At 45.2% G+C, this 13,783-nt stretch overlaps 2 protein-coding genes across 2 annotated transcripts in view; one reads left to right on the top strand and one right to left on the bottom strand.

Moving 5' to 3' along the window:
- The window catches only part of eif2b4 (eukaryotic translation initiation factor 2B, subunit 4 delta), a 52,823-nt gene that overhangs the window by 34,370 nt on the left and 4,670 nt on the right, over positions 1 to 13,783 (top strand). The window contains exons 6-10 of the mRNA XM_084314804.1: positions 7,161 to 7,237; positions 7,901 to 8,003; positions 11,430 to 11,557; positions 12,066 to 12,243; positions 13,253 to 13,433. Coding sequence (XP_084170930.1) covers positions 7,161 to 7,237; positions 7,901 to 8,003; positions 11,430 to 11,557; positions 12,066 to 12,243; positions 13,253 to 13,433 — 667 coding nt within the window. The remainder of the gene's footprint in view (positions 1 to 7,160; positions 7,238 to 7,900; positions 8,004 to 11,429; positions 11,558 to 12,065; positions 12,244 to 13,252; positions 13,434 to 13,783) is intronic.
- The window catches only part of atraid (all-trans retinoic acid-induced differentiation factor), a 44,497-nt gene continuing 42,163 nt past the window's right edge, over positions 11,450 to 13,783 (bottom strand). The window contains exon 7 of the mRNA XM_084314807.1: positions 11,450 to 11,578. Within this exon, the coding sequence (XP_084170933.1) occupies positions 11,549 to 11,578 (30 nt within the window). The 3' untranslated portion in view covers positions 11,450 to 11,548. The remainder of the gene's footprint in view (positions 11,579 to 13,783) is intronic.

Genomic DNA, 13,783 nt, shown 5'->3' with positions numbered 1-13,783 from the left:
GGCATAGCATTGTCTATGAGCGGGATCGGTAACTTGCGCAGATGTGCATATTTCTCCATCAGCTTGGCGACGGGGTATGTGTACCGCGACAGTCCTATTTCTTGGCTGGTGAAAGCGTCTGTAATCTGGTACCGTCGCTCAGGCTGGCCGCTTGCTGCGATAGAGAATGAGACATTCTCGCCCTTTATCGTCTTCAAATCTCGTCTTATTGTCCGAATTGTCATTTGGGTTTCGCTTCCCCGCAGCCCTAGCTGGGCCGCAGCGGAGGCGAGCAGCAGGGTCTTCTCTGACCCGTCATCGAGGACGGCGTAAGTGTCCAGGACTTTATTCTGGTAGCTTAGTGTCACACGCACTACTTTTAGGAGTACTCGGGCTCCACTGCTGCTGGCGGGATCGATGTACATGACGCTCGCTTTGCGGCTGGATGGTGCAGGTGAAGGGCGCCGTCTGTTACTGTCGTGAAGTATGTCCAGATGGGCTCCATCGCACTTGGTGCACCTTTTCTTTAAGCGGCATTCGGCTGCCATGTGTGAGCGCGCACAGCGAAAACAGCGCTTGTTGGACTTTATCCATTGACCTGCTTCCTCCGCGTTCAGCTTGGGGAAGGAGTCACATTGCGCTAGCCAGTGTTCTTTCTCACAGTAGGGGCACACTATCTTCCACTTCTCCGTTCTGGAGGGGGTACTGTGGCTCCTGCTGCTCGGTACTGACTCCGATTGGTGCATCACAGTCACCGATCTTCTTCCATCATTTAGTCGTCTGGTTCCTTCTCTGGAGCCAGGGGTGCTCCGTCCGAATGTATCTAGCCGTAGGCTGCTGACTTCTCTCGCCAGGAAGTCTGCTAGATCGAGGAGGTTCGGTTCGGGGCCATTCGGGTCTCTGTGGTCCCTCTGCCGCCTAAAGCGCTCCTGACGAGCGGGCGGCAGCTTCTCCAGAATCCTTTCCACATTTGAGTTGGCGTAAAGTTCATGCCTCCCCTTCTCTCTTTGCGCTCCCAACATCCCTACCAGGGACTGCACTCTGATGGACAGGTCGTCCAGTGCTCGATTGTCTATTGCTGGGGGTAAGCGGTCGATGTGTCGGATCTCCTGGATCACGTAATCCCATATGCGCCCATACCTCTGGTCCAATGCTACCAGCGCTGCTGTGTATGGGGTGGTGGAAGTCGCGTAGGCGAGCGCTATATTATGTGCGCGGGGTACCTTTAAGTGCTTCAGTAGGATGGCGTATTTGTGGCGTTCATCCAATACATCCACCAACATGGTCTCCAGACACATGCGGAGTTCTGTATACTGGGCCCGGTTCTCTTGGGTGAAGTCGGGTACCATAGGCGTGCCAATGTATGACGCTGACTGTGGATACATCGGCGAGCGTTGGGGGAGAGGCCTCCTAGGCGAGTCTCCTCCCGCTCCTTGGTATGGGCTGGTACCGGCAGTGTACCATGGCCCGCTTGTCCAGGTGCTGTTCCTCGGTGCGGGTCGTGCGTCGTGCTCACCCGTGTATAGAGTCGGGGGTCTGTAGCGCAGCTCCGCGGGGGTATAGCCTGGGCTGTACCGGACCTCCTGGTCCGGTAGAGTACTGTGCTGTCTTCGGGCGTGGTTCTCCTCCTCTTCCTCTTCGTCTTCAGTTAGGTCATCCAGTGCTTGTAGTCTCTGGTTTAGCCTCTCCACAGGATATGCTGCTCCTTCCCGGTTGCTAGGTCTCTCTTGGACCGGTGGGGGGAGGTGGTCTGTGGGGGGTATAGACCTCGTCTGTTGGTCAAGTTCAGGGTTGTTTACTCGGCTAGGGGATGCCGCCCTGGAGGTGTGTCTAGACGAGTTCCTGGAGCCTCTGGCGGAGGGAGAGGGTGTTGTCCGTCTGATCAGCTGTTCTATTAGTTGCGACTGCTGTCTGTCGCGCGCTGCGTCCCGTTGAGCACCGGCTCGTTCTCGGGCCACATTCTCTTCCATCTGAATGCGTCTTATTTCTAGACGTATCTGCTCGTGTTCGCTTCGCTGCTGGATCTGCAGTCGGTCGCGTTCAGCAGCGGCGTTCAGGCTGATGAGGAAGGCCTGCTGTAGGGTCCTCTCTGCCTCGCTGGGAGAAGGCGGTTGTATAGGGGAGCCTTCCCTCGGGGTACTCCTTGCGGAGCCTTGGAGCTCTATCTCCACGGTGCTCTCCCCGTCTTCTTCCGTGCCGAGTTCTCTCTCGGTAGCGTTGTATTCCTCCCGGGACTCATCAGGGACTACTTCTTCAGTACTGGCGGGGTGTGAAGTCATGTCTGGTTCCCACTGGTCCCCACCGTGAACTTGGTCAGTTACATTAGAGCCCGTAGGGGCCTCTATGGTCGGGGTAGTCTGGGCGTTGGGGTTAGACATACTTTTACTTTCTAGTTTTACCGCGTTTACTGTTAGTAGAAGACTAGGTTGTTGACTGACAGCGTAAGCCTCTAAGTACTGAGGGAGCCGTCGTTCGCGCTGCGGGCGTTGGTTAGGAGGATCGTTTCGTGGAGTGTTCATCATAGGCCATTTCAATATTAATAACACTATATTAATATTACACTAATTACCATCCGGCTCGAAGGACCAATTGTAACTGAGGGGTACAATTCCCTGACTGTATTACTAGATATGATACTTACTACCACTACCTTTGTACTTAATATTCGGCCACCCAGTACACGGCATAAATATATTATCATAAACACTCTCACGTAGATGAAACGGATCCAACACAAATGTACGAAGTCGAAGTATGCGTTTATTACTACACAGCAATGGTGTGTAGAGCAAGCACTTAATCACTTAATTACATTTATGAATTGAAATAGTATGCACTTTTATGGCAAAGAGTATTCGTCGGTATATCAATAGAGAATGTCCAATCTCTGATGGCGCAGGTGGTAAATATACGACCTGGAATAGTTAAGGAATAACAGCAATGATACTTTAATGATTATATACTAGATACACTAAGGGGGGGTTAATCCGGTCGCTTGTAAGCCGACAGGAGTAGGGGGGGGGGGGGGGGGGGTAGAATCCGGCTGCCTCGTCCGGCCAAGGGTATCCCAGGTGAACCCACTGTAGTGCCGTTCAATGCGCCGGCGATCCTTGGACCACAGATGAAAGCAGGTGGACTCTTTGTGGGCCGGCTCTCTCCGGTCCACGGGGGAGAGACGTGAAGCGACCTCGTCTTGCAGAGCGTCTCCTCACCTTGCGTCCTCTCCAGGGGGGGGGGTTCCAACACACGGCAGTGTCGGGGGTCTTTATCCATGGAATAATCAAAGTATACAAAGCATAATCCGTGCCTGGGAAGGCGGGCTGTCGTCGGTAGAATAATCCGGTATACAGGTCCACTCGCTCGTCGGCTCTGGGGCTCCTCGGGTGCAGCTTCACATGGGGTCAACCACCCTGGGTAAGCAGCCAGTTCTCTGCCCGAAACGATGGGGTACTGACTACGGTAGTATTCTCACCGCACGAAGCACTATATATTAACAGACTATTATTAGCTTAATAGACTACGTCCAACTCGACGATATAGTGCCAAATATGACTATTCAAATATTAATATACACGATGTCTCAATACCGATGGTAGGCGAACTTGGCCTTACTCCCACACGTGGCGTCGCGGGGAGGCTTTACGTCTGTGACTCTATTGGAGGGTAAGAAACTGGACTGAAAAGAAAGTCCTACTTTAGTAGCGCAGTATATATACGCACTATGAACAAATAGTCCCATTAGTGGTGCGGTAGCCAGATTCCTACGCGGAACTAGGACTTGTTCGTACATGTGGAGCGGTACGTTTGAACTGGGTCTGAGGGGTATGGCAGCCTGGCACCAAGGTCTCGACCAATAGTAGAATGGAGACTATTATGGGATGTTCAGTAGGCTAGAATGGATATTCAATGCATATTGTACAAGGAATATACAAGGGATATCAGGGAATATTAGAGAATATACAAATACAATTAAATATATATATATAAATAAATATATATATTCGGTTTAATCTGGCCCTTCACAACATGACCCGTTGTGAGAAAAAAAAAACCACAGACTTATTTCGGCTCGCAAATAGACGCACTGCTGTGCAGCCTGGCTGCTCGGCTTTAATGCGAGCAGAAGCACGGACTGGGGCAGATATGACTCGCGGAGTTGCCATGGGTTTTTTCAAAATAAGAGTATCATATGAACCGAACGTTGCTAACTGCCGGAGCCATAGATATTATGACTGGAGCTGCGCTTGGGGCGGAAATGAGACCCGCACAGGATTTTCAAAATAAGAGTATCGATATGAACTACACGCCAGGTGGCAGGCAGACCTCTCATTGTTAGTCGCCAAACCTTAAATCTGCCCGCCATTGGCATTGAGCTAGAAATGTCCACTGAGTGAACGAGTGCTTATTTTCTGTATTTATTTATATTTTTTGAGAAATGGTAACTTGGTGATTCTTTTCTGTATTTAAAACATTATTATTTTCTGTTTTTGAGAAATGGTCAAACTTATCCAAATATGCTATTTTTATGGAGAACAGTGCAGCTGCAACAGATAGCACTTTAGTGATCCTTTTCTGTATTAAAAAAAATACATGATTTTCAGTTTTTGAGAAATGGTCACACTTATCCAAATATGCTATTTTTATGGAAAAGTGTGCAGCTGCAACAGATAGCACTTTAGTGATAATTTTCTGTAATTTTATTTAAAGAAATATGCTATTTGATTTACTACTACAAGCAGTGTAATGTCAACAGTACTAAGCAATTTAGACCTGAAACACCTGTTAATAATGCATTATATAGCCTGCATATACACACAAATGTGTTTCCTGGTTTCTTAAATAAACATTATTTTGAAAGCAAGCACTTTTGTCATCATTGTAGCAAAAAAGACAGGACCGGAAAAGTCTTTATCGTATGTAGGGGTAGAGATGTTCCGATACCATTTTTTCCTTTCCGATCCGATTCCGATACCTAAGCTTTGGGTATCGGCCGATACCGATACTTATCCGATACCAGTGCATACATAAAAAAAAAAAAAAACGATATTATATAATTTTTTTATAAATATAATTTTTTTTTTTTAACAAATACTGTTTTATATATACTGTTTTTTAGTCATAACTAGAAAGTAATGGTATTTATTCAACAACAGGTGATTGTATAGATTTGTATTAGTATCATTAATCAATGAGTATGGGGCTTCAGCACTGCAGATATACCCTACTCCAATGATCCACACGGACATTATACGTTGCTGCACTCGCTACCCACTGGCTCTGCAGATATACCCTACTCAGTCTGTCTACAAGGCTCCGTTCAGTAGCAGTCGGATCTGTTTTGATTTTTGCACAATAAATATTCAACATTCTCTTTTGAGACTCCGCCTCAGACTCTTATCATTTGGCACTAAAAGCTAAACATTGTCGCCGATATGGCTGTCCGCAACATGTCATTAATTGTGTACGCGACGTGCAATTGTGCAATGACAACGTTACCGTTAGCTAGCATGAGCTACCGCTATATGGGAAGACCATAGAAGACTGTAACGTTACTGGTGACATTGTGATTTAACTTGGAATACTCCTTTGCCAACTTGCTGTACTTTGCTTGCAGGTCTGCAGCCATTATTGCTGGATTATATGAATAGCCCCAACTTTAGCCAAGGTAATGTTAAAGCTAGCTTTCGGTTAGCCGTTCAATGCTAATAACACCAGCCACCAAGCGAACCCATGAGCTCGCCGTCAACACCGCTCTGTCGGGACGATGACATTTAAGAAAGTATCTGCTGTTAAAATGACAAATGGCATTGACACTTTAATCGATTAAGCACACGTTTGTTTTATAATGCTTACTCAACAGACCACAGTGTTGTTGATAAATTACGTCATATGGTATCGGAGCGCAGCATTAGAGGGTACTCGCCGATACCGATACCAGCATTTTAGCCAGTATCGGCGGCTTTTCCGATACCAGTATCGGTATCGGAACAACTCTATGTAGGGGTGCCCTGGAATATTTTATTGAACACAGGGGTGCCTTGGCAGCAGAAAGGTTGAGAACCCCTGAATACATGACATACAGATATACAGTACTGTTACATTTGTGACATACAAGATATGCAAATATACAGTACTGTTAAACAGAGTTCCTAACAGAAAATATATACATACGAGGGGGAGGAAACTGTGTCCTCTCTGTCATCATTGGCTAATAATACAGTGTCACCTCCACCCAACCCAACCCAATCCAATCACACTTCCTTCCGATCCCACTTCTGCAAGGAACGTTTGCATGTTATTGGTATCTAGGGACATCTATGGACCTCAGGGAATGTATGCCTAGTGTCAGAAATATTGTGTCTGTTACTAGGCTTGAGTCAATTGTAATGAACCAAAGGAGAATATCAATTATTATAATTATTATTATTCATCTTTGACGGTGAATAACACCATGCTATCATTGACCAGACATGAGAAATTGCGTCCGCAAGTGTAATTTTTTTTTACAAAAAATCTAAGCAAATGAATAAAGGGCAGATGATTTACAGAGTTTTTGTAGATACAGTACTGAATTTTGCCATCCGGACACTTTGAAATATGAATATAGAATATCAGGCCTATTTTTATTAGGATCCCCATTAGCTGTTGAATGACAACAACTAGTCTTCCTGGGGTCCACACAAAACATAAAACATTACAGTCGAGGAAGCATCTGTTAGACTTCAGGACTCCCTAGACCGACCAGTGGGGGGCACATGCGAGCAACGGCCAGGAAGGGGAGGGGGGGAATTGGCATAACGACGAAATTGGGATGGGAGAAAAATCAGAGAAAAAGTGGATTAAAAAAAAACATTACATTCGACAAGACTTTTACAGAACAGTAAATAAAAAATAAAAAACAGATTTCTGAAGTCTATTTTCCTTCAAGCATTGACTTTCATTTTAATTTCTTAATGAACTACAACTCCCTCTGTTCTCAGTCCATCCAGGTCATTAGGAACTACACTACCCCTCTTAATGAACTACAACTCCCTCTGTTCTCTGTCCATCCAGGTCATTAGGAACTACACTACCCCTCTTAATGAACTACAACTCCCTCTGTTCTCTGTCCATCCAGGTCATAAGGGACTACACTACCCCTCTTAATGAACTACAACTCCCTCTGTTCTCTGTCCATCCAGGTCATAAGGGACTACACTACCCCTCCCAATGAGGAGCTCTCCAGAGACTTGGTCAACAAGCTGAAACCGTACATCAGGTAGAGAAACTAGGGATCTTGTACTATTAGGGATGTAGTGGAGGTTAAAACCAACCTAAAACTCACTTTCCCCAACATTTTATTTGTGAAGTAGTTTGTAAGCTGAAATTGATTGTGTTATGAGGAGGATATGTGATAATCAAATATGAATTGATGAATTGGGGTGATGTGGCTGAGCTCTCGAGACACTGAACATGTTGACACCTTTTATGTTTTATGTTATCACATGTCTTCCTCACAACAGAACAATACCATTTAATGTTGACAATAGGCAAAGTGGCCCTTTTTAAAATAGTTTTTAATATTATATTGTATTGGTGGTAGTTGTCGTTATTGTGCTCATCGACTGTAGTTCATAGCTTACACATATTTTGTTTTACCACTGCATTGTTGCATCCAATTAATCATGAATTGATGAATTCATGAATGCTTGATGAATTGTAAATGGAGGACCCTGATGTAAACGAGACGAAAGTCTTTATCTGGTCAGCATCCTCTTAGCAGTTGTTTGTATTGAGCCGTACTGTATTGTACCCATTCTGCAATCTGTTAATAAAGTTTTCAATCAATCAATCCATAGATCAGTTAAAAGATCTGATCCATTCTGTGTTTTTAATCAGTTAAAAGATCTGATCCATTCCGTGTTTTTCCTCCTTTTTGCAGTTTTCTGAATCAATGCCGCCCCCTGTCGGCTAGCATGGGTAACGCCATCAAGTACATCAAGAAAGAGATCTCAAATATCCCCAGTCAATGCAGAGAAGAAGAGGTCAGCCTCAAACCCATTTAATTTATGTGTTTTTGTTTGGATTCAACTCTGAGCTCCTAATCATTATGTATCATAACTCGCAGTGTTCTATGCTGAACCTTATTTTTATATTTTATGAGAACCTTATTTTTTTTCAGTTTTAGAGCCTGTAGGACCTCCTTAATCCAACTGCTGTGTGTAGGTGGAGAGACATTTCAACTTCATCCATATTAAACGTCTAGCTAAGAGCAGGATAAGATACTTCATCCATATTAAACGTCTAGCTAAGAGCAGGATAAGACACTTCATCCATATTAAACGTCTAGCTAAGAGCAGGATAAGACACTTCATCCATATTAAACGTCTAGCTAAGAGCAGGATAAGACACTTCATCCATATTAAACGTCTAGCTAAGAGCAGGATAAGACACTTCATCCATATTAAACGTCTAGCTAACAGCAGGATAAGACACTTCATCCATATTAAACGTCTAGCTAAGAGCAGGAGACACTTCATCCATATTAAACGTCTAGCTAACAGCAGGAGAAGACACTTCAGTTCAATATTAAACATCTAGCTAAGAGCAGGAGAAGCCACTTCAGTTCAATATTTAACGTCTAGCTAAGAGCAGGAGAAGACACTACAGCAATATTTAACGTCTCTAGCTAACAGCAGGAGAAGCCACTTCAGTTCACATCTCCCTGGATGTTCCCATTTCAGACAAAAGCCCAAAGACAGCTGTAAGAGGATCCGGGTCAAAGTTTCTATCAAATATTTCTTTGAATGTATTAAACATGTCCGTCCAGTTAGCTGGTGAGAGTCGGGACAGGACCAGAACATGTCCGTCCAGTTAGCTGGTGAGAGTCGGGACAGGACCAGAACATGTCCGTCCAGTTAGCTGGTGAGAGTCGGGACAGGACCAGAACATGTCTGTCCAGTTAGCTGGTGAGAGTCGGGACAGGACCAGAACATGTCCGTCCAGTTAGCTGGTGTGAGTCGGGACAGGACCAGAACATGTCCGTCCAGTTAGCTGGTGAGAGTCGGGACAGGACCAGAACATGTCTGTCCAGTTAGCTGGTGAGAGTCGGGACAGGACCAGAACATGTCTGTCCAGTTAGCTGGTGAGAGTCGGGACAGGACCAGAACATGTCCGTCCAGTTAGCTGGTGAGAGTCGGGACAGGACCAGAACATGTCCGTCCAGTTAGCTGGTGAGAGTCGGGACAGGACCAGAACATGTCTGTCCAGTTAGCTGGTGAGAGTCGGGACAGGACCAGAACATGTGTATCAAGTCTGCAGGGGTCTGCTTACATCTGTTGCAGACATTTTGACAATCTTGGATTTGTGTAGCGTGTAATATTTTAAATTGAATGAGTGCATGCCTAGCACATCAATCAATCAACCCTTATTTATTCGCGAAAAGACAATTCAGGTCACCCTCATTTTCAATGTCGTCGAGACTTTACAGACATTTCAATGCACACATTTCTACAATATAACAATAATAAATATGAATAGCTATCTATATAGTACTTTTCACACATGGACCGCAGTCCAGAGTGCACCACAGCAATTTGTATAAAGTGAACATAAAATTAGGAGCCCCTCGAAAACAAGATGCTACATCTCAAGGGGTTATTCCGAATAAAGAATTTCAATATATATAAAATCAGCACACAAATTGACAGAATAAAAAAACAATGCATAAATTGCAGACATAAGAATAGGTATAAAAGTAGTGCTGATGAGGAATGAACAAAGTCTAATATTGCCTCCCATTGCTCGTCTGAAAGGTCCTCTTCCAGATCTACAGTTTCCCAAATGGCTTCCACTTCACCGCTGGAAGACAAAGCGTGTTGTCAGGACTTAGTTATTATTGGACAATAGGGTCAGAACTAGCGTCTCCCAGTGTTTAACTTCCTCTCTGAGTGAGAACACTGGTGCTGCGTTCCATTCTTGTCATATCATTGTGTATCGCTCTAGGCCAAAGGGAGCTCCACAAATCATGTTCAACCCAGATTTGTCTCAAACAAGGGACTAAACACGTTTCACAATTATGCCACATCAATGTGGAACGCCCTACCCACAGCCGTAAAGGAATGTGAATCCCTACCCTCCTTCAAAACCGCTCTCAAAGAGCACCTACGGGTGGCTGCAATTAGAAACTGGCCCCGGTAAATGTCCAAACCCCCCCCCCCCACCCACCCACCCAACCCCCTCCAATGTATAGTTTCTTCCCCCTAGAATGTATATATATATATATATATTTTTTTCGTATGATCTCTTTCTCTGAAACAGTACTGTATATTTGTATATCTTGTATGTCATAAATGTCTTGATGAATTGAAAATGGGGGGACCCTGATGTAAACAAGACGAAAGTCTTTCTCTGGTCTGCATCCCCTTAAACCTTTATCTGCCAGGGATTATTCTGATCTTATACCGTCCTCTGCCAGCTCTATTTGTCTATGGAGATGTTCCCCTTCTTTGCAGGGCTATAACTTTTTAAATTGTATTGCTAAATTGACATTACTATGGCCCATTCAACATCAAGTATCTATCGTTTAGGATGTAGCAACGTTCTACTTTTTCATTCACACATTCATACTAAAATATGGTCTAAAGTATAAATATGTTTTTATCGTTTTCTGCAGCATTCCATAGAACGTGAGTTATAGCCACAAATACATATATTAGATCATCAAATGTAGTTTGATACCGATTGACGTCAGATACAAAATGTCAATTGTACAAGGTCCTAAACGTCATGCCTCATCATCTGCTGGTGACCGGAGGGGGGGGGGGGAGTTTATAAGTCCGTGGCCGACGTTAAATGATTCATGTAGTATGGGCGATATATATATCAGAGCAGATTATACGGTTAATAATAATCAAACACGCTGAAACTCACCGCGGCTTCCTCTGACCGTTGGGTGATCAGCGTGGAGCAGAAAGATCGCTATTATGGGATGTTGATATATGCGATCCATTTCCAGGTTGTATAATACTATATGCGTCCAAATCATGTTGTTTATCGAGTTATTTGCAACCGATCGATGTCCAGTGTATCAAGATGGAGTCCCGCTAGCGATAGCGATAGCGAGTGCCCGGACGAAATATGGGCGAGCACCACTTCCGGCAGCGTCACTTCCGGTTTTGGCGATTCGCCGATCGGCCACCAGATGGCGGTCTTGAACCGTTGGAGAGTTGAGAGGAGATCTACAGGAGATCTCAAGTCTCCGTGGGTGAAATATGATTGCCATGACAGATTTTTGAAATATTGATCTCAAAGACGCTGTACGACGTCATTGGCAGATTACGCATGGCGGAGAATGACGTGTTAAGTCGTCCTTGGCGATTAAAGGGTTAACAATTGTTTGTATTAAGCCGTACTGTATTGTACCCATTCTGCAATCTGTTAATAAAGTTTTCATTCATTCAATCAATCAGGCAAAGAGCAAACTGCAAACCTGTATAGACTGCTACATCAACGAGAAGATCGTCCTGGCAGCGAAAGCCATCTCCAAGTACGCCATCGAGAAGATCAGTGACGGGGATGTCATTCTGGTTTACGGATGGTGAGACGAATCCAATCTGATCTTTAAAAAAAAAGAAACATTTGTTTTCACTTCCCTGAGCATCATTGCACAATGACACAATTTCTTCACGGTGTGAGTTGCTTAATAAGAGACGTATAACTTGATATACTTTCATTTTGTTGATGGGTGTGTTAAAGCCCCCATCCGTGATTTGTTTTGGATCGTATAACGTGGTGTATATTCACATACATTCTCCAAGGAGTTTGATTTGTAGATGGATTATATGCTTGTGACTTTTGTGACATCATGTTAACAAACATTACTGATGACTTTAACTCCTCTCTCCCTTTTCCTCCCCCTCCCTTACTCTCACCCCCCCCTCCCTTACTCTCACCCCCCCCCCTCTTTCCTAATTCCCCCGTCATCACTTCATCATCTCCTTTACCCCTCCTCCTCCTCTTGTACCATGCACTTCCCTCTTCCCTCCCTCCCTCTCCTTCTCTTCTCATCCCCCCCCCCCTCCCTCTCCCTCTCCCTCCCCCACCAGCTCATCGCTGGTCAACCACATCCTGTGCAAGGCGTTCGAGAAAAGCAGGAAGTTCCGCGTGATCGTGGTGGACAGCCGGCCGCGGCTGGAGGGCCGGGAGGCTCTGAGGCGCCTCGTCCAGCGAGGCATCAGCTGCACCTACGTCCTCATCTCAGCCATCTCCTACATCCTCCCAGAGGTACCGCTCACACAGTCACACATCCTCCCAGAGAGGTACTGCTCACACATTCACATCCTCCCAGAGGTACTGCTCACACATTCACATCCTCCCAGAGGTACTGCTCACACAGTCACACATCCTCCCAGAGGTACTGCTCACACAGTCACACATCCTCCCAGAGGTACTGCTCACACAGTCACACATCCTCCCAGAGGTACTGCTCACACAGTCACACATCCTCCCAGAGGTACTGCTCACACATTCACACATCCTCCCAGAGGTACTGCTCACACATTCACACATCCTCCCAGAGGTACTGCTCACACATTCACATCCTCCCAGAGGTACCGCTCACACAGTCACACATCCTCCCAGAGGTACTGCTCACACAGTCACACATCCTCCCAGAGGTACTGCTCACACAGTCACACATCCTCCCAGAGGTACTGCTCACACATTCACACATCCTCCCAGAGGTATTGCTCACACATTCATACATCCTGGGCCTGTATTTATCAAGCCTGGTCCCGGTGTCAGTCCTGTGAATCCTGGTCCCGGTGTCAGTCCTGTGAATCCTGGTCCCGGTGCAGAACAGATTTTCTAAAGACCTTGCAAGAGCAAGTGTGACTGAGCTAGTTGTCACATGAAGATTGGAACCCTAGAGAGATATGTAACTAAAATGACTAAAACGTGTGATTCTCAATTTGACATTAAATGGACTGCATTTACATAACGCTTTTATCCAACGCGCTTTACAGCGCTTTGTTCAAGGTTATGAAAACTAAAACATATACTTATACAAAATAATATGTATTCCAACTGTTTCCAATGGCTCATTATAATCTTCATTTTAGGAGGAAATTGAGTTTGAGTGTATAAACTATATTTGAAATGTGTTGCTTGATAAATGAGGCCCTGTGGGGTTTACTTTATGTAACGTTAGTAGTTTTGTGTTGACCTCAAATGTCTGTTGTCAGCTGTTGTTTTTTTGTTTAATAAACCATAAACCCTCCTCACGTCTCGTTAGGTGTCGAAGGTGTTCCTCGGCGCTCACGCCCTGCTGGCCAACGGCTATGTGATGTCTCGGGTCGGGACGTCCCAGATCGCCTTGGTGGCCAGAGCCTTTAACGTGCCTGTGCTGGTGTGCTGTGAGACCTACAAGTTCTGTGAGAGGGTCCAGACCGACTCCTTCGTGTCCAATGAGCTCGGTAAGGAAGTCTGACACCCTGAGGCCCACTGATAGGGATGCACTGATGCGGTACTGGTATCAGTTATCGGGCCGATACAGGGCTCAAATATGAGTATCACGATACTGGTATCGGATATTGAGGTGATACCAGGATAAAATAAGAGTATCACGATACTGGTATCGGATATTGAGGTGATACCAGGATAAAATAAGAGTATCACGATACTGGTATCGGATATTGAGGTGATACCAGGCTAAAATAGAGTATCATGATACTGATATCAGATAGCGGGCTGATACCAGGCTAACATAGAGTGTCATGATACTGGTGTGAAATATCGGACTGATCAGAAGAAATTCCACATTACC

This window comes from Notolepis coatsorum (assembly GCF_963971535.1).
Source record: "Notolepis coatsorum genome assembly, chromosome: 5".
Taxonomy (NCBI): Eukaryota; Metazoa; Chordata; class Actinopteri; order Aulopiformes; family Paralepididae; genus Notolepis; species Notolepis coatsorum.
The sequence above is the reverse complement of the archived record's forward strand: the minus strand, read 5'-3'. Positions and strand labels throughout refer to the sequence as shown.